The sequence below is a fragment of the Chiloscyllium punctatum genome, chromosome 36, assembly GCF_047496795.1.
Source record: "Chiloscyllium punctatum isolate Juve2018m chromosome 36, sChiPun1.3, whole genome shotgun sequence".
Lineage (NCBI taxonomy): Eukaryota > Metazoa > Chordata > Chondrichthyes > Orectolobiformes > Hemiscylliidae > Chiloscyllium > Chiloscyllium punctatum.
Window position 1 is genome coordinate 17,345,756 of NC_092774.1, and position 20,995 is coordinate 17,366,750.

Genomic DNA, 20,995 nt, shown 5'->3' on the forward strand with positions numbered 1-20,995 from the left:
TTAGATATGACGCCGTTCCGTTCGATGTCGGAATATCTGTTTAAATTGAGCCGTGAGCTTTCCCAATGTAGACAGGGCTCCTCGAAACGTGGCAGTGTCCCCGCCCCCCGCAGCTGCAGAGTGAGACAGGAGAGTTTGTTTTTGTGAATGAACAGTTGGAGCGCGAGGTGGCTGTGACTTGGTGACGGTGAGGCACCCCGGGCCCCGCCCATCCCCCCACCCATCCCCCCACCCCCGGCCCCGCCCATCCCCCCCCGGCCCCGCCCATCCCCCCCGGCCCCGCCCATCCCCCACGTGCAGACGTCACGCGGGGGTGACGGCGGTTGGGAGGAGAAGTCGCTCGAGCGAGGAAGCGGCGGGAGGCCGGCCGTTAGGAAAATCCAGATATCCTGAATTAATCTAGTCCCCTTTGCCAGCGCTATATCCCTCTAAACCCTTCCTATTCATATACCCATCCAGATACCTTTTAAAGGCTGTAATTATACCAGCCTCCTCCACTTCCTCTGGCAGCTCATTCCATACCTGCACCACCCTCCACATGGAAACGTTGCCCCTTCAGGAACCTTTTATATCTTTGTGGCCTCACCCTAAACCTATTCCCTCTAGTTGTGAGTCTCACCCCAACATTAAGGAAAAGACTTAAAAAACATTGCCAAATATCGAGCCACATTGGGGGGAATTATGGCTCTGCCCTTTTTATTCTCCGATAGGTATTTGGAAACTTAAAATCTGTCAATAACATCAGCATTGCTACAGAGCACGTTGTGTACACTCCTCAGTGTCAACAAGCAGGGCACGTGTTTGCCAATGTCACCAAAACATTGGGCATGTTCCTCGCTGTCGGCAGAAAAGGGGCGAAACCTACTTTTGATGGACGAATAAGGAGCACTGGAGGACCAGGGGGAGACTTGTCCTTCTGCCATTCGGAGCTCCCCTATTGGTGAATGTGGAAGTTGGAGCATGAGCTTCTTAAGGTCCTGCTCCTCCTCTCTCTGAATGAAGATTGAGCTTCACCTCAGACTGCAACTTCTTTCCTCTGTCCAACATGTGAGTACAGCACTCTCTTTTCTCACCCCCTTTTCCATTTACGTTTCATTCTGGGGTTCAAGTGTTGACTTGGAGCAACTGAAAGGAATGGGAGTGAATCCGGCAAGGGGACAGACTCTGGAAAAGTTAGTCCAGGCCTGTGTCTCAATTGGCAAAATAGACAGACAGGAGACTGGAAGAGCAAGCCAGGCAATATCAGGAGGTGGAGAAGTCGAGGTATCTGGTGTAACCCTTGTTCAGGACTGGGGGTGGGTATAGGGAGAGCTGTGGAACAAGGGTGTGATGGGGGCAGGGTATTGAAGTGGGGATAGGTGGAGACAGGTAGAGGGTACAATAGACAATAGGTGCAGGAGTAGGCTGTTCTGCCCTTCAAGCCAGCACCACCATTCATTGTGATAATGGCTGATCATCCTCAATCTGTATCCTGTTCCTGCCTTATCATCATAACCTGGTACGACCTGGTTGGTGAATGGGAGGAAGGAATCTAGTTGGCAGGGAAGAGTGGAAGGGGCTGGGAAGTGAGTTGGGGGATGGGATGGGAGATTATTTGAAATTGGAGAACTCTGTGTTGAGTCATCCGGGCTGTTGACTGCTCAGACAAGATGAGATTTTGTTCCTCCAATTTGTGGTTTGGTTTGTTGTGGTAATGGAGGAAGCCAAAGATAGTCATGTCAGAAGGGGAGTGGGAAGGGGCATTAAAATGGGTGGAGACTGGGAAGTCCGCTCAGCCTCTGCGGACCCGGCTGTGATGCTCAGCAAACCGTTCCCCAAGTTTACGCTCGGTTTCCCCGATGTAGAGAAGACCACAATTGACAAAGCACAGCAGGTCAAGCAGCATCTGAGCAGTAGGACAGTCGTAGTTTGGGGCACGAGCTCTTCATCAGGAATGATGTGTGGATGTTCCAAAGGGCATCAGTGTCCTTCTGTGCCAGTTGTCAGACAGGTGCAGCAGGCAATGAGCAAGGCAAGTGGTGTATTAGCAAGAGGAATTGAGTTCAGAAGTAGGGATGTCTTCTTGCAGTTAGGGGGTCATTGAATATATTCAAGGCTGAGTTCATCTGATTTTTATGTGAATGTTTATGGGGAAGGCAAGAAAATGGTTTAAAGACTAGTATAGAACCAAGTTACAGAAACAGACCCTTCAGTCCAACTAGTCCATGCTGACGATGTTCTCAAACTAAACCAGTCCCACCTGCCAGTGTTTTGGCTCATATCCCTCCAAGCCTTTCCTATTCATGAACTTATCCAAATGTCTTTTAAACATCGTTACTGTATCTGCATCCACCACTTCCTCTAGACATTTAGTCCACACGTGAACCACTCTATAAAAAAAAATTGTGCCCTTCAAGTCTTTTGAAAATTTCTTTCTCCTGTCACCATCAAAATTTGCTCCCTAATCTTGAAACCCCAACCCTAGGGGAAGGACACCCGTCGTTCACCTCGTCTCTCTCCTCATGATTTTATAAACCTTGATAAGGTCACATCTCCTCCTCCTCTGCTCCAGTGAAAGTCCCAGCCCATCCACCTCGATGCAGGTAGATCCATATCCAGTCATGATCGGTTCAATGCTGGTCCCAATTCTCTCTCTCGGTGTCCAGGACAGCAAGAGACCACAAGACACAGGAGCAGAAATTAGACCAGCAGGTCTGCTCATTCCATTCAATCATGGCTGATATGTTTCTCAGTTACATTCTTCCGCTATAAGCAAAGTGAAAATGGAGGGAGTTAGTGTGGGATGGAGATTTTCGGTTTCCAGGGAATAAGAGAGGAAAGAGTTCACTATAAATTAGAATTTATGGGATCGGCTGATGAGCCGAGGAGTGTCAGTTGGAGTTTAATTTAGAGAAATCAGAGGTTTGTATTTTGGTCAAGCAATCCAGGCAGGACTGACACAGTTAAGGGGAGTTTTGCAGAATAAAGAGACCTTGGGAGTGCTGGAGTCTCAGGTGAACAAAGTAGTGAAGGCAGCGTTTGGTTTGCTTTCCTTCATTGCTAATAGCATTGAGTATAGAAGTTGTGAGATCATGTTATACACACTTCCCACTCGAACGTGTTATCTACCTGCTTAACTGTTTTTAGTGAATATAATCCACACCTCCCGCTGCTGCCATAACATGGTTTGTTTGGAAGCCCTAGATTTCAGAGTGATTAGATTTATTTTAGATTTTATTACTTACAGTGTGGAAACAGGCCCTTCAGCCCAAACCAGCCCTTCGAAGAGCTACCCTCCCAGACTCATTCCCCAACATTTACCCCTTCACCTAACACTACAGGCAAATTAGCGTGGCCACTTCACCTAACCTGCACATCTTTGGACTGTGGGAGGAAACCCACGCAGACACGGGGAGAATGTGCAAACTCCACACTGACAGTTGCCCGAGGTGGGAATTGAACCCGGATCTCTGGCACTCTGAAGTGCTGCTGCTGCTTCAGGTGGTTGTGGACAATAAGATCATGATTAGACTATTTATAGCCAACGGAGTCCAGATCATGGAGATGTGATACATTAAACAATTTAGATTAAATCTTCCATCTTTTAGAATGGAGTTCTGTTCTTTGGTATGTTAATCCCAGAACCTGTTTTCAGTAACTTTCTCAAGAACGTAATTTAAATGCATAGCTTTTCTATCAAAAATGTCAGGCTGACTCGACATTGGGACCAAGACAGAATTCACACCTATTGGTGGGTAGGCTGGGACTTTTTTCACTGGAGCACAGGAGGTTGAAAGGTGAAGGTATCGAGTGCCTCATTAGCAAGTTTGCAGATGACATTCAGATTGATGGAAAATCAGATAGTGAAGGGGACTGTCAGACGCTTCAGCAGAATATAGATCGGAGAGTTGGGAAGAGAAATGACAGATGGAGTTCAACCCAGACAAATGTGAGGTGATGCATTTTGGAAGATGCAATTCAAGAGCGAGCTATACAGTAAATGGAAAGGTCCTGGGGGAAATTGATGTACAGAGAGAGCTGGGTGTTCAGGTCTATTGTTCTCTGAAGGTGGCAAATGCATGTCAGTAGAGTGGTCAAGGCAGCATACAACACATGTTCCATCATCGGACGGATTGAGGAAAAGAGCTGGCAGGTCATGTTAAAGTTATATAAGATTTTGGTTTGGCGCATTTGGAATACTGCATACAATTCCGGTCGCCAGATTTCCAAAAGGATGTGGATACGTTTGGAGAGAGTGCAGAGGGGGTTCACCAGGATGTTGCCTGTTATGGAGAGCGCTAGCTATGAGGAGAGGTTGAGTAAATTAGGATTATTTTCACTGGAAATAAGGAGGTCGAGGCGGGGTGGGGGGGGTTCCTGATCGAGGCCGAAAAACCATGAGGGGTGTAAACGGGGTGGATAGGAAGAATTATTTTCCCAGAGGAGAAGACTTAATTACTCAGGGTTACGAGTTCAAAGTGAGAGGGGAAAGGTTTGAGGGAGATATACATGGAAAGTTCTTTACAGAGAGGGTGGTGGGCGCCTCGAATGCATCACCAGCAGAGGCAGTAGGGGTGGGATCGATAGTGTCATTTAAGATGTATCTAGACAGATACATGAATGGGCAAGGAGCAGAGGGATACAGATCCTTAGAAAATAGGCGGCAGGTTTAGATAGAGTATCTCGATCAGCATAGCCTTGGAGGGCTGAAGGGCCTGTTCCTGTGCTGTAGGGTTCTTTGCTCTCTTTATAGAGGTTTCCAAAACCATGAGGGGCCTAGATAAGGTGAACGGCATGTGTCCTTTCAAGATTAGGCTGCAAATTAAGGGGAGAGGAGAAAGATTTGAAAAACACATGAGGAGCAAACACATGCAGGAAGCTGCAAGAAACAAAAACCGTTTGAAGCTCTAAGCTTTCAATGAGAGCCTGAGCCCGGCAGAACGTTCAGGTAACCTTTATTGTGTCCCAACATTGTTACAGCTTCAGATGCCCCCAGCAAAAAGGCAGAGAAAGAGTAGCTGTTTTTTCGACAGCTCAACAACAGGGGGAGGAGCAAGGGGCGGGGCAAGGCCAACAGCAGGCCCCTGCACTACACCTGCATTACCTTGCACAGTTTACAAAAATCCCTTCCCCTTTAGAGACTCCCCACAGTGTGGGAGCAGGCCACTCGGCCCAAAGACTACACACTGATCCTCCGAAGGGTAACCCACCCACACAATTCCCCTACCCCGATTGCTCAACATTTACCCCTGACTAATGCACCTAACCTGCACATCCATGTGCACAATATCCCAACCCAATCTTGTCCCACCTGCCAGCAGGGGGCCCATATCCCTCCAGTTGCCTTTTAAATGTTGTAATTGTACCAGCCTCCACCACTTCTTCTGGCAGCTCATTCCATACACGTACCACCCTCTAAATGAAAAGGTTGCCTCTTAGGTCTCTTTCATATCTTTCCCCTCTCGGTGTAAACCTATGCCCTCTAGTTCTAGACTCTCCCACCCCAGGGAAAAGACTTTGTCTCTCTATCCTATCCATGCCCCTCATGATTTTATAATCCTATAGAAAATCACCCCCCAGTCTCTGACGCTCCAGGGAAAACAGCCCCAGCCTGTTCTGTCTCTCCCTATAGCTCAAATCTTCCAGTCTTGGCAACATCCTTGTAAATCTTTTCTGAACCCTTAAGTTTCACAACATCTTTCTGATCGGAAGGGAACCAGAATTGCACGCAATATTCCAACTGTACAGTAGTAACATGACCTCCCAACTCCTGTACTCAATATTCTGACCAATAAAGGAAAGCATACAAAACACCATCTTCACTATCCTGTCAACCTGCGATTCCACTTTCAAGGAGCTATGAACTTGCACTCCAAGGTCCCTTTGTTCAGCAACACTCCCTAAGACTTTACCATTAAATGTATAAGTCCTGCTAGGATTTGCTTTCCCAAAGTGCAGCACCTCTCATTTACCTAAATTAAATTCCATTTCCCACTTCTCAGCCCATTGGCCCATCTCATCAAGATCCCATTGTAATCTGAGGTATCCTCCTTCGTTGTCCACTACACCTCCGATTTTGGTGTCATCAGCAAACTTACTTACTATACCACTTATGCTCACATCCAAAACGTAGTGGGCCCATTATCTATTTTCAAAGTGGAATTTACAATATATTACATGTATTGACTGCCTGCAGATTGTGCAGTCTTTCAGCAAAGTAGAATGTTTAGGGTGCAGGTTTGCTCGCTGAGCTGTAGGTTTGATATCCAGACATTTCATTACCTGGCTAGGTAACATCATCAGTGGTGACCTCCAAGTGAAGTGAAGCTGTTGTCTCCTACTTTCTACTTATACGTTTGTCCTGGATGGGGTTCCTAGGATTTGTGGTGATATCAAAGTTATGAAGAGAGATACATATTTTGTTTAACCAACTACAATGGCAGTGCAGAGAATTTCAGAAAAGTGCAATAAATATTTACTTTTTACCCCTTATTCAACTCATTCAAGAATTTCAAATTGAATCTGAGCTAACTTGAGAGCAAATGGCAACATTCGTTTGTTAATAGACTCACCATATATTATGAAAGATCACTTTTAGCTAAGTCACAATGTTTAATCCCAAACAGAGCAATTAAGTGCAAAGTTACTTTCAACCATTTAATAAAACACTGCAAATTTCATTTCATATGAAAATACAATCATTTTATAATTTGGATAAGATCTTTACAAAGTAAATATATTAAACAAAATAGCTTTCCTGGGTATCAATATTGACAACAGTTATGCAGCTATTATTTGGCAATTGACCAACTAATTGAAATAGTTTCAGAATAAATGAGCTGCTTCATTATTATACATTGAGGTATTGCATATCTTGGCTCTCACCCAAGTATTGTCCGAAGAAAAAAATGTATCTGGATGGAGACATGAATAGGAAGCATTCAGAGGGATATGGGCCAAATGCTGGCAAATGGGTCACTTGATTAATTTAGGATATCTGGTTGGCCTGGACTGAAGGGTTTGTTTCTGTGTGTCATTACAGACTCCCCTCTTCTGGGATCCCCATACCAGCTGTTATTTTCATGAAATAATCTGACAATTGTTGACTTCCATCAACCTATTCCATCCGGAGAAATTTCCTCTCTCTGCAAAGTGTGGTTCACGTTGGCAAGTTCAATCCTCCTCAGCAAAAAGGCAGAGAGAAAGTAGCTGCTTTTTAAACAGCTCAAGATCAAAGCCCACCCCACCTCCCCTCCCCCTCCCCCTCCAACCCACCTCACTTCTATACTATTGGTCACCACCAAGTTGTCCCTTTGTAATTGGATCCTTGGTACAGCCTTAACCTGGAGGAAGTATTGCCTCACTCGGCAATTTCAACCCATACACTGTATCGCACCATCTGCTGCAGTGGGATTCAAACCCGGGAGCCCCTGGAACTGGCTTGATAGTCCAGTCGATAATGGCAGTCAGCCATCGCGCCTTCAATCCACCTGCGATGGTACATGAACTCCCTGGTGCCTCCGGAGGTTGGTAGAGCTGGTGAAAGCCTTCCCGCACTCTGGGCAGCTGAAGGGCCTCTCTCCTGTGTGGGTCTGCTGGTGAGTCAGCAGGTTGGAGGCCTGGGTAAATCTCTACCTGCACTCAGGGCAGCTGAAGGGCCTCTTCCCCCGTGTGGACCCACTGGTGCCTCAGCAGGATGGAGGAATCACTGAAGGCCTTCCTGCACTCTGGGCAGCTGAAGGGTGTCTCCCCAGTGTGGATCCGCTGGTGGGTTAGCTGAAGCCCTTCCCGCAGACGGGACAGGGGAACGGGCGCTCCCTGGTGTGGCTGCGCCGATGAGTCTCCAGGACAGAGGGGACACGGAAGCTTTTCCTGCAGTCGCCACACTTCCACCATTTCTCCATGGGGTGGGATTCCTCGGGTTACTCCGTGGCCGAACCTTCAGTTACACACAAACGTGTGAGGAGCCCCTCCCCACCCTGAATTCCCCTTCCCAGGCTGTAGCCCTGTTTCAGGCTCCACACTCAGTGCGCTGCAACAGTCCCACTGATGCTGAAAACATCCTCAAACAGGAACCAAAACACTTTGCTGCTTCTCACAGACTCAGTTGAAAATTGTTTCCGGTCCCAATGGATTGAGCGACTGTCAGACATTGACTTTAAAGTGAGGTCTGCAGACGCTGGAGAGTCAGTGTCAAAATGTGTGGTACTGGAAAAGCACAGCAGGTCAGGCAGCATCCGAATCGGAGGAGAGTCAATGTTTCGGGCATAAGGCCTTCATCTGTTGATTTTGAAGCTTCCGTCTTCAGATCTTCAAATACACTGTTAAAAACAGATTACAAAAGTCATCACTATCCGTGCAGGGTAGAAATTCAGAACAAGCAATTCTACTTTCTGTGGAATATTCTTTTCTTTTGCTGTTCCACAAAATTAAAAGCACCATCCCACTCTCCCTTCCCCTCTGTTCTCACTCCACTCTAACTAACTCTCCTGAAGATGCTGAAAAGCAAAAACATCAAGACTAACATCTCTCTGAATTTTGGATACCTCCACCTGAAAGTTAATATCTTTCACAACACTGGGATCCTGCTGAGAGTGAGCAGGTCTGATTTTGGGAAGCAAAAAAAAAGTGTCAATTCAGGGCGAACCTGCAATGCAGCTTCTTGAGGAAGAACCGGACACAAAATGGTTAAGGCCCCGGGAAGGTGGGAGCAAAATGAGACATCAAGGCATTAACACCAATACACTTCAGTCAAACTCTTCTGCTCCCAGTCAGGGCAAAACATGCTCTGAAAGTCCAGCCTTCACAACCACACTTCTGCTTTCACTGAAGACAATTAGAGTCACACAGCACGGAAACAGATTCTTTGGCCCAACCTGCCCAGATATCCTAAATTAATCTAGTCAGATTTGCCATCACTTGCCCCCTATATGGGCCGGGTGCTGACAGCTGGGACTAAATTGGGTTGGCTCACTTGTCAGCAAGGACGGAGTTGGACCGAAGGGTCTGTTTCTGTGCTGTACATCTCTATGACTCCAGTCACATTTGCCATCACTTGGCCCTGACCCATCTGAACCCTTCATATTCAGATGCCCGTCCAGGAGCCTTTTAACTTGTCATCGTACCAGCACCCCCACCACTTCCCCCACCTCTTAGTTCAAGTATCTCTACAAGAACTCCTTTGCTGGAGGGTCCCTTGGAGACACTTCAACTGGACTTCATTGAGTTGGAGAAATGAGTTGAGTTGCTATAAATATGTTTTGCTTATACTTGATGTCTTTTCGAAGTGAATTGAAGCCTACCCTCCTCCTAAGACTACTGCTGAGACTGTGGTGAAGATTTTGTTTAAGGAAATAATTCCCCCCTTCAGTATACCTGCGTGCATTAGCTCGGACAATGGACCACACTTTGCATGTAATATTAACGGAGAACTCTGTTCCCAGCTTTGTATTTGTCGGCAACTGCACGGTGCTTATCATCCGCAGGCGGCCGGCCTTGTTGAATGTTTTAACCAGACTCAAGACTAAACTTGCCAAATTAATGGCCGAGTCTGGCCCCTCCTGGTTATGTTAATCCCTGTGGCCTTATTCCAGATGCGATCCATGTCTGCGGGCAAGACACGACTGTCTCCAGCTGACCAGAGAGACACCCCCTCCGTACCCCTTGGAATGATTCGGCTCCCTTCTCAGTCCACGTCCATCACATGACCGAAGCAATGATTGGTTATGTTCTTGCTTTAACCAATGTTATGTGTGCCTTTCACTCCCAGGAGCGTGTGACCTCCAGCGATGTTCCCTCCCTTTCAGCCTCGTCACGGGTAGAGCCCGGTTCGTTGGTGCTTGTCAAGAACTGGACTGGCAAAGGTCTCCAACCTCGTTGGGATGCCCCTTCCAGGTTTTACTTCCCACCCCTACGGCGGTCACAGTCACTGGGCGCTCAGCTTGGGTCCAACTGCACCATGGTAAATTAATTGACCGCACCAATCAAAAGGGGGAAAGAGGAGGAGAGAATCCTGGAATCTCATGAAAAGGAGTGGACCCTGTCCAGTTGGGTTTTTGAATCCTGCTGTTGTTCTAATGTTAATCTTATTACAGATACTTGAACTAGGAGGAGCGAGTAGTGGTTTATGGAAAATATTCAGCCTGGTGTCTGGTTACTAGTGGTGTGCCACAAGGATCTGTTTTGGGACTACTGCGGTTTGTCATTTTTATAAATGACTTAGATACAGGCATAGGTGGATGGATTAGCAGAATTGGACTGAGAGGTGGCAAATGGAGTTCAATGCAACTAAATGTGAGGTGATTCACTTTGGGAAGAATAACAGGAAGGCAGTGATCTTGGAGTCCATGTGCACAGATCCCTGAAAGTTGCCACTCAGGTAGATAGTGCTGTGAAGAAGGCATACAGTGTGTTAGGTTTCATTCGGAGAGGGATTGAGTTCTGGAACCGCAATATCACACTGCAACAAAACCAAACACGGGTGCGGCCCCATTTGGAATATCCTGTATAGTTCTGGCCCCCATATTTCAGGAAGGATGTGCGAAGCATTGGAAACGGTGCAGAGGAGATTTACCAGGTTGTTGCCTGGTCTGGAGGGAGGGTCTTATGAGGAAAGGCTGAGAGAGGGTCTGTTCTCATTGGAAAGAAGGCGGCTAAGGGGGGATTTCATAGAGACATATAAGATATAGATAGGGTAGACAGTGAAAGACTCTTTCCTAGGATGGTGACGTCAGCTTGTACGAGGGGGCATAACTACAAATTGAGGGGTGATAGATTTAAGACAGATGTCAGAGGCAAGTTCTTTATGCAGAGAGTGGTAAGGGCATGGAATGCCCTCCCTGCTAAGGTAGTCAACTCAGCCACATTAGGGAGATGTAAACAATCCTTAGATAAGCACATGGTTGATTTTGGGATAGTGTAGGGGAACGAGCTGAGAATAGTTCACAGGTCAGCGCAACATCGAGGGCTGAAGGGCCTGTTCTGCACTGTACTGTTCTATGTTCCATGTTCTAAACTTAGTGCAGGAGGCTGAAAGAAATGAGCAGCTTTAAAACAAAAACCTCTTGGAGCTCAAAGCTTTCAATGAGAGTCTGAGCCCGGTGGTAAGTTCAGGTAACCTTTATTGCAACCCAACTTTGTTACAGCTTCAGATCCCCCCAGCAAAAAGGCAGAGAAAAAGAAGTTGCTTTTTGAACAGCTCAAGGTCAAAGTGCACACACCACACCTCCCCTGTCCCTCCTCCCCCTCACTGTCTTTACTATTGGTCAGCACCAAGTTGTCCCTTTGTAATTGGATCCTTGGTACAGCTGTAATCCGGAGGAAGTATTGCCTCACTCAGCAATTTTAACCCATACCCTGTCTCCAAGTAAGTGGCTCCCTGCTCATTTGCCAGGAAGGGGCAGTGTAGAGTCAACCAGACTGCTGTGGGTCTGGAGTCACGTGTAGACCAGACCGGGTAAAGGATGCAGCTGGAACGATTGAGTGAATCCTTTCCCCCAATGGTGGTTCCCTTCCCTAACAAGGGAGAGAGGGAATCACATGGGGGCTTTCTCCCCCGCACCACCCCCTCCCTGAAACGGTCTCATTGTTAGATTCCGAACTCCACATTTCTGACCGAATACCGATTCTGCCATCTGTCGTGGCAGGATTTGAACCCGGCGGACCCCAGAACCTGGTTGATAGTCCAATCGATAATGGCAATCGGCCGTCACTCCTTCAATCCCCCTGCGATGGCACGTGAACTCGCTGGTGCTTCCACAGGTTGCAGGAGTAGGTGAAGCCCTTCCCGCACTGAGAGCAGGTGAACGGCCTCTCCCCGGTGTGGATCCGCTGGTGCCTCAGCAGGGTGGAAGATGTGCTGAAAGCCTTCCCACACTCGGGGCAGCTGAAGGGCCTCTCTCCCGTGTGGACCCGCCGGTGGGTCAGCAGGTGGGAGGTATACCTGAAGCCCTTCCTGCACTGAGAGCAGGTGAATGGCCTCTCCCCCGTGTGGACACGCTGGTGGGTCAGCAGGGTGGAGGAATTGCTGAAGGCCTTCCCGCACTCGGGGCAGCTGAAGGGCCTCTCCCCCGTGTGGACACGTTTGTGCCTCAGTAGGGTGGAAACCTGGGTAAAGGCCTTCCCACACTCTGGGCAGCTAAAGGGCCTCTCCCCCGTGTGGACCCGCTGGTGGGTCTGCAGGTTGAAGGAGCAGGTGAAGCCCTTCCCACACTGAGAGCAGGTGAACGGCCTCTCCCCCGTGTGGATACGCTGGTGGGTCATCAGGGAGGAGACGTGGGTAAAGGCCTTCCCGCACTGAGAGCAGCTGAAGGGTCTCTCCCCCGTGTGGATACGCTGGTGACTCTGCAGGGTGGAGGAGCAGGTGAAGCCCTTTCCGCACTGAGAGCAGGTGAATGGCCTCTCCCCCGTGTGGACATGTTGGTGCCTCAACAGGGCGGAGGAATTACTGAAGGCCTTCCTGCATTCAGGACAGCTGAAGGGCCTCTCCCCCGTGTGGATACGCTGGTGGCTCCGCAGGTTGGAGGAGCAGGTGAAGCCCTTTCCGCACTGAGAGCAGGTGAACGGCCTCTCCCCATTGTGGACACGCTGGTGACTCCGCAGGGTGGAGGAATCGCTGAAGGCCTTCCCACACTCGGGGCAGCTGAAGGGCCTCTCCCCCGTGTGGACACGCTGGTGCCTCAGCAGGGTGGAGACCTGGGTAAAGGCCTTCCCACACTCTGGGCATCTGAAGGGCCTCTCCCCCGTGTGGATACGCCGGTGTCTCTGCAGGGTGGAGGCCTGGGTAAAGCTTTTCCACAGTTCAATTGTCTCCATTCCCTGCATTTTGCTTCCCTATTCTATGCATCCTAAGTCTTGCCTAATTGCATTATAATTGCCCTTGCCCCATCGATAACTCTTGACCTGTGGCATGTTCCTATTCCTTTACATCGCTAAATGAAACCTAACTGAATTATGGTCACTCTCTCCAAAGTGTTCACCTTCCACTAAATCAAACATCTGGCCTGGTTCATTACCAAGCACCAGATCCAGTGTGACCTCCCCTCTTGTCGGCCCTTCGACATACTGTGTCAGAAAACCCTCTTGCACACACTGGACAAAAACTGATCCATACGACGTACGAGAATGAAAGCATTTACAGTCAATGTTGGGGAAGGTAAAGTCCCCCCTAATGACCATCCTGTTCCTTTCACTCCTACCCAGAATAATTTTGCTAATCTTCTCTTCCACCTCCCTGGAACTCTGCGGAGGCCTATAAAAAAACTCCAAGCAGTGTAACGTCTTCTCTCCTGTTTCTAACCTCAGCCCACATTACCTCAGTAGTCGAGTCCTCATCAAACGTTCTGTCAGCCACCGTTATACTATCCTTGACTAACAAGGCCACGCCTCTCCCTCTTTTACCGTCTTGGCTGTTCTCAATGAAAGATCAAAACCCTGGAACCTGCAACATCCATTCCTCACCCTGCTCTATCCATGTCTCCAAAATGGCCACAACATCCAAGTCCCAGGTACCTATCCGTGCTGCAAGCTCACCTACCTTATTGTGGATACTCTGGCATTGATGTAGACACACTTCAAACCACTTCGCTGTCTGCCAGCACATTCCTGTGACCCTGAAATCCTGTCCCTGTCCTTCCTGCTCTCATCCTCCTGTGCATTGCAGCTACACCCCTGGTTCCCATCCCCCTGCTGAGCTAGTTTAAACCCACCCGAATAGCACCAGCAAATTTCCCACCCTGGTTCAAGTGAAGACTGTCCTGTTTGTACAAGTCCCACCTTCCCCAGAATGAGCCCCAATTATCCAAAAACCTGAAACCCTCCCTCCTGCACTATCCTTGCTGCCGCATGTTCAGCTGATATCTCTCCCTATTCCTTGCCTTGCTATCACGTGGCACGGGTAACAAAGCAGAGATAACCATTCTGTTTGTTCTAGCCCTCAGCTTCCACCCGAGCTCCCTGAAATCCTGCCTTAATTCCCGATCCCTCTTGCTGTGGGAGATTAGAAATGTTGTTTTTTGCAGAGGAGGCGAAGTGGGGGGAAGGGAAGCGGAATTCTTGTAGCATGTTGCGTACGTGATGAATATAGAGGGTCTTTTAAAGAAAATAGTTTTAAGCTAGGAAATAACTTTAAAGTGTTGTAGTTGACCACAAAAAGAAGCAGCAGGGACATTTCACAATAAAGCTTTTAGTATGATAAGAGAAACTGGATAAAAGAACAAGCTGTAACAAACAAGGAACAAAGAATGCAGACAAGGACAGCAGGATGGCCAGATAAGAAAATTACTAATAAGTGAGGTAATCGGCTTATGATAGGATGGGAAAAGGGAGGTGTGATTCAGCAACTTGTAAACTGAATAAGAAAGCGAACATGCTCTGTTTTGGCACACATTTCTGCTCAATTGCAGAAGCGTCCGGTACTTGTAAGACTGTAATAAATTGTTCTTGTTTCCAAGGCTTTGTCTCAGGCTGATTGATTTGTGATTGAGTTCTGTTTCTCACATTTCTACCTATGTCATTGGTACCTACATGGACCATGACTTGGGGTTGGAAACCCTCTCCCTTCACGACTCCAAAGATACGATCCGAGACATCACGCACCCTGGCACCTGGGAGGCAACACACTAACCGCGAGTCTTGTTAATTCCCAATAAAACTTCTATCTGACCCTCTAACTATCGAGTCCCCAATATCTGACACTCTCCTCCTTTCCCTCCTTCCCTTCTGGTGCAACAGGTACAGGCTCTGTGCCAGAGACTTGGGCCCCAGTGCATACCCTTGAGTTATGCAGTACCCACTGACTTATACAGAAGGAAATACAAATAAGTTGTCCCTCCTCTCCCAGGAACCTCTGCTCTCCGACTTCAAATTTAAAACCTCAAATCAGTAACTCCCCACTCCTGGATTGCTGCTGCCGCTGAAAAACAGAAAATGTCACCTGCTTTTTTGCGGTTAGCACTGCTGCCTCACAGCGCCAGAGCCCCGGGGTCAATTCCCCCCCCCACCCCACATCTGCGCGGATATCCTCCCACAGTCCAAAGACGTGTGGGTTAGGGTGAATTGGCCACGCTAAATTGCCCTGTATTGTTAGGTGACGGGGAATGGGGCTGGGTGTTTTGCTCTTCGGGGGTCGGTGTGGACTTGTTGGGCCGAAGGGCCTGTTTCCACACTGTAGGGAATCTGATCTAAAGTTCTGGAATTTATATATTGATTAACTGAAACCTGCAACCCCTTCTAAAAGATGAAGGAATCAGCAGCGGTCCAGGTTTGTTCCAAATATTGCATCGGTTGCATGACACTGTGATGTTTTGCTATTAATTCTGTGTCTTATGATCCTGCAGCACAGCCACCCGCAGAAGGAGCAGCGCTGCAGAAGCGAGTGCTTCCAAATACACCTGGGTGGGCGGGGTTTACCAGAAGGGGCGGGGTTTAGCGGGTGAGCGCTGCTCATGGACGTGTATCGTGAGGTCCGCGCGCTGGTAGGGGGGGCGAGGCTGGAGGCGCGCGGCTTTGTGGGCGGTTGCGCGTGAGGGAGGGGAGCGTGGTTTTGACTCGCGCGGGGATCGCGGCGAAGGGGTGGGGTTTGGTGCAAGGGGAGGAAAGAGGTTTGGTTTCCAGAGGCGGGGCTTTGTTCCGAAGCGGCGGGGCTTACGAGCTGCGTTCGGAAGGGGCGGGGTTTACGAGCTGCGTTCGGAAGGGGCGGGGTTGACGTGTGAAGTTGGCGGAGGAGGGGGCGGGATCAGGACCTGGTCCAATGGGCGTGGCCATCCAGAAGCCGGAAGTCTGCCCGCGGCCTGTTTCTTCCGCTGGAGCCTCGCCTGCAGCAAGTAAGGTAAAGCTTTATCAATATTTCCTTTTACAGAGTTTGTATTTAATAACCAGTAATGGATACTCAATATCATCATAAAGTCCCAAAATGCAATTCATTTCAATCCATTGCAGATAAGCACTAAGAGTTAATTTTCTACAGGATTCAACAGGTGGGAAGTAAAACCTGGAAGGGGCCATCCCAACGAGGTTGGAGACCTTTGCCAGTCCAGTTCTTGTCGAGCACCAACGAACCAGGCTCTACCCGTGACGAGTCTGAAAGGGAGGGAACATCGCTGTAGGTCACATGCTCCTGGGAGTGAAAGACACGCATAACACTAGTTAGAGCAAGAAGATAACCAAACATTGCTGCGGTCATGTGGTGGACGTGGACTGAGAAGGGAGGCGAATCGTTCCAAGGGGGACGGAGGGGGTGACCAGAGAGACTCTCAGCTGGAGACAGTCGTGTCTTGCCCGCAGACATGGATCGCATCTGGAATAAGGCCACAGGGATTAACATAACCAGGAGAGGCCAGATTCGGCCATTAATTTGGTAAATTTAGTCTTGAGTCTGGTTAAAACATTCAACAAGGCCGGCCGCCTGCGGATGATAAGCACCGTGCAGTTGCCGACAAATACGAAGCTGGGAACAGAGTTCTCCGTTAATATTACATGCAAAGTGTGGTCCATTGTCCGAGCTAATGAACGCAGGTATACTGAAGGGGGGAATTATTTCCTTAAACAAAATCTTCATCACAGTCTCAGCAGTAGTGTTAGGAGGAGGGTAGACTTCAATCCACTTCGAAAAGACATCAACAATAAGCAAAACATATTTATAGCAACTCAACTCATTTCTCCAACTCAATGAAGTCCAGTTGAAGTGTCTCCAAGGGACCCTCCAGCAAGGGAGTTCTGCAGCAGACCTGACGCTTTCAACGTGGAGTCGCTTGAGTGATGGAGTGAGCTGCCAGAGGAAGTGTTGGGTGCTGGTACGATGACAAGTTAAAAGGCTCCTGGATGGGCATCTGAATATGAAGGGTTCAGATGTGTCAGGGCCAAGTGATGGCAAATGCAACTGCACTCAGAGATGTACAGCACAGAAACAGACCCTTCGGTCCAACTCGTCCTTGCTGACAAGAGAGCCAACCCAATTTAGTCCCAGCTGCCAGCACCCGGCCCATATAGGGGCCAAGTGATGGCAAACGTGACTAGATTAATTTAGGATATCTGGGCAGGTTGGGCCAAAGAGATTGTTTCTGCGCTGTGTGACTCTAATTGTCTTCAGTGAAAGCAGAAGTGTGGTTGTGAAGGCTGGACTTTCAGAGCATGTTCTGCCCTGACTGGAAGCAGAAGAGTTTGACTGAAGTGTGTCAGTGTTAATGCCTTGATGTCTCATTTTGCTCCACCTTCTCGGGGTCATTAACCATTTTGTGTCTGGTCCTTCCTCGAGAAGCTGCATTGCAGGTTCACCCTGAATTGACACTTTATTTTTGCTTCCCAAAATCAGACCTGCTCACTCTCAGCAGGATCCCAGTGTTGTGAAAGATATTAACTTTCAGGTGGAGGTATCCAAAATTCAGAGAGAAGTCAGTCTTGATGTTTTTGCTTTTTCTGCCCCTGTAAGATCCTGAATCAGCACCTTCAGGGGAATTAGTTAGAGCGGAGTGAGAACAGAGGGGAAGGGAGAGTGGGATGGTACTTTCAGTTTTGTGGAACAACAAAAGATTATTCCACAGAAAGTAGAATTGCTTGTTCTGAATTTCTACCCTGCACTGATAGTGATGACTTTTGTAATCTGTTTTTGCAGAGTATATGAAAATCTGAAGACTGAAGTTTCAAAATCAACAGATGAAATGCTTATTCCCAAAACATTGACTCTCCTGTTCCTCGGATGCTGCCTGACCTGCTGTGCTTTTCCAGCGCCACATTTTTTGACTGACTCTCTAGTGTCTGCAGTCCTCACTTTGACGTCAATGTCTCACAGTCTCTGAATCCATCGGGACCACAATGATTTTTGACTGTGATTTCTGTGAGAGGGATCTACACTTTTTGGTTCCTGTTTGAGGACGTTTTCAGCATCAGTGGGACTGGACGAGAGATCCCACTGTTGCAGCGCACTGTGTGTGGAGCCTGAAACAGTTATACGGCCTGGGAAGGGGACTTCACGGCAGGGAGGGGCTCTACACGTGTTTGTGTGCAGCTGAAGCTGTGGCCATGGAGAAACCTGAGGAATCCCGCCCTGTGGAGGAACCGTGGAAGTGTGGCGACTGTGGGAAAGGCTTCCGTGTCCCATCTGCCCTGGAGACACATCGGCGCAGTCACACCGGGGAGAGGCCATTCCCCTGCACCGACTGCGGGAAGGCCTTCAGACATTCCTCCCACCTGTTGGCCCACCAGCGGGACCACACGGGGGAGAAGCCCTTTAGCTGCCCAGAGTGTGGGAAGGCCTTCAGCACATCCTCCCACCTGCTGACCCACCAGCGTGTCCACACGGGGGAGAGGCCCTTCAGCTGCCCAGTGTGCGGGAAGGCCTTTACCCAGGCCTCCACCCTGCTGACCCACCAGCGGGTCCACACGGGGGAGAGGCCCTTCAGCTGCCCAGAGTGCGGGAAGGCCTTTACCCAGGCCTCCACCCTACTGAGGCACCAGCGTGTCCACACGGGAGAAAGGCCCTTCAGCTGCCCCAAGTGTGGGAAGGCCTTCAGCGACTCCTCCACCCTGCTGAGGCACGGGCGTGTCCACACCGGGGAGAGGCCATTCACCTGCTCTCAGTGCGGGAAGGACTTCACCTGCTCCTCCCACCTGCTGACCCACCAGCAGGTCCACACGGGGGAGAGGCCCTTCACTTGCTCTCAGTGCGGGAAGGGCTTCAGGTATTCCTCCCACCTGTTGAGGCACCAGCGGGTCCACACCGGGGAGAGGCCCTTCAGCTGCCCCGAGTGCGGAAAGGCCTTCAGCAATTCCTCTACCCTGTTGGCCCACCAGCATGTCCACACCGGGGATAGGCCGTTCACCTGCTCTCAGTGCGGGAAGGGCTTCACCTGCCCCTCCTCCCTGCTGACCCACCAGCGGGTCCATACGGGGGAGAGGCCCTTCAGCTGCCCCGAGTGCGGGAAGGCCTTCAGCAATTCGTCCCACCTGCGGAGCCACCAGCGGGTCCACACGGGGGAAAGGCCCTTCAGCTGCCCCGAGTGTGGGAAGGCCTTCAGCGATTCCTCCTCCCTGCGGAGGCACCAGCGGGTCCACACGGGGGAGAGACCGTTCCCCTGCTCTCAGTGCGGGAAGGCCTTCAGCGATTCCTCCCACCTGCTGACCCACCAGCGTGTCCACACGGGGGAGAGGCCCTTCAGCTGCCCCGATTGTGGGAAGGCCTTCAGCAATTCCTCCACCCTGCTGACCCACCAGCGGGTCCACACGGGGGAGAGGCCCTTCAGCTGCTCTCAGTGCGGAAAGGGCTTCACCTGCTCCTCCGCCCTGCTGAGGCACCAGCGTGTCCACACGGGGGAGAGGCCCTTCAGCTGCCCCGTGTGTGGGAAGGCCTTTACCCAGGCCTCCACCCTGCTGAGGCACCAGCGTGTCCACACCGGGGAGAGGCGGTTCAGTTACTCTCAGTGCGGGAAGGACTTCACCTGCTCCTCCCACCTGCTGACCCACCAGCAGGTCCACACGGGGGAGAGGCCATTCACCTGCTCTCAGTGCAGGAAGGGCTTCAGGTATACCTCCCACCTGCTGACCCACTGGCGGGTCCACACGGGAGAGAGGCCCTTCAGCTGCCCCGAGTGTGGGAAGGGCTTCAGGTATACCTCCCACCTGCTGACCCACTGGCGGATCCACACGGGAGAGAGGCCCTTCAGCTGCCCCAAATGCGGAAAGGGCTTCAGCACATCTTCCTCCCTCCTGAGGCACCGGTGGGTCCACACCAGGGAGAGGCCGTTCACCTGCTCTCAGTGTGGGAAGGCCTTCACCTACTCCTCCCACCTGCGAAAGCACCAGCGAGTTCACGTGCCATCGCAGGGAGATTGAAGGAGTGATGGCCAAGAGCCATTATCGATTGGACTATCAACCAGGTTCCGGGGAGTCCCAGGTCTGAATCCCGCCACGACAGATGTCAGAATTGGTATTCGGTCAGAAATGTGCAGTTCGGAATCTAACGATGAGACTGTTTCAGGGAGGGGGTGGTGCAGGGGAGAAAGCCCCCATCTGATTCCCTCTCTCCCTTGTTAGGGAAGGGAACCACCATTGTGGGAAAGGATTCACTCAGTCGTTCCAGCTGCATCCTTTACCCGGTCTGGCCTACACCTGACTCCAGACCCACAGCACTCTGGTTGACTCTACACTGCCCCTTCCTGGCAAATGAGCAGGGAGCCATTTACTTGGAGACAGGGTATGGGTTAAAATTGCTGAGTGAGGCAATACTTCCTTCGGGTTACGGCTGTACCAAGGATCCAATTACAAAGAGACAACTTGGTGCTGGCCAATAGTAAAGACAGTGAGGGAGGTGGGACAGGGGAGGTGTGGTGTGTGCACTTTGACCTTGAGCTGTTCAAAAAGCAACGACTTTTTCTCTGCCTTTTTGCTGGGGGGGATCTGAAGCTGTAACAAAGTTGGGTTGCAATAAAGGTTACCTGAACTTACCACCGGGCTCAGACTCTCATTGAAAGCTTTGAGCTCCAAGAGGTTTTTGTTTTAAAGCTGCTCATTTCTTTCAGCCTCCTGCACTAAGTTTAGAACATGGAACATAGAACAGTACAGTGCAGAACAGGCCTTTCAGCCCTCGATGTTACGCCGACCTTTGAACTATTCTCAGCTTGTCCCCCTACACTATCCCAAAATCAACCATGTGCCTATCTAAGGATTGTTTACATCTCCCTAATGTGGCTGAGTTGACTACCTTAGCAGGTAGGGCATTCCACCCCCTTACCACTCTCTGCATAAAGAACTTGCCTCTGACATCCGTCTTAAATCGATCACCCCTCAATTTGTAGTTATGTCCCCTCGTACAAGCTGACGTCACCATCCTAGGAAAGAGTCTTTCACTGTCTACCCTATCTAATCCTCTGATTACCTTGTATGTCTCTATCAAATCCCCTCTTAGCCTTCTTCTTTCCAATGAGAACAGACCCAAGTCTCTCAGCCTTTCCTCATAAGACCCTCCCTCCAGACCAGGCAACAACCTGGTAAATCTCCTCTGCTCCTTTTCCAATGCTTCCCACAT

At 49.8% G+C, this 20,995-nt stretch overlaps 2 protein-coding genes across 2 annotated transcripts in view; one reads left to right on the forward strand and one right to left on the reverse strand.

Moving 5' to 3' along the window:
- LOC140460830 (uncharacterized) overlaps window positions 1-20,995 on the forward strand; it is an 84,036-nt gene that overhangs the window by 32,651 nt on the left and 30,390 nt on the right. The window contains exon 2 of the mRNA XM_072555483.1: window positions 18,601-19,577. Coding sequence (XP_072411584.1) covers window positions 18,601-19,577 — 977 coding nt within the window. The remainder of the gene's footprint in view (window positions 1-18,600; window positions 19,578-20,995) is intronic.
- LOC140461034 (uncharacterized) lies at window positions 11,082-12,801 on the reverse strand. Its single transcript, XM_072555819.1, has one exon. It carries the CDS (start codon window positions 12,799-12,801, stop codon window positions 11,695-11,697), a length of 1,107 nt encoding a protein of 368 aa, XP_072411920.1. The 3' UTR covers window positions 11,082-11,694.

What these genes read in the sequence shown, in the direction of transcription:
- LOC140461034 (XM_072555819.1), bottom strand. Translation starts at nt 12,801, where the DNA reads ATGCAGGGAATGGAGACAATTGAACTGTGGAAAAGCTTTACCCAGGCC.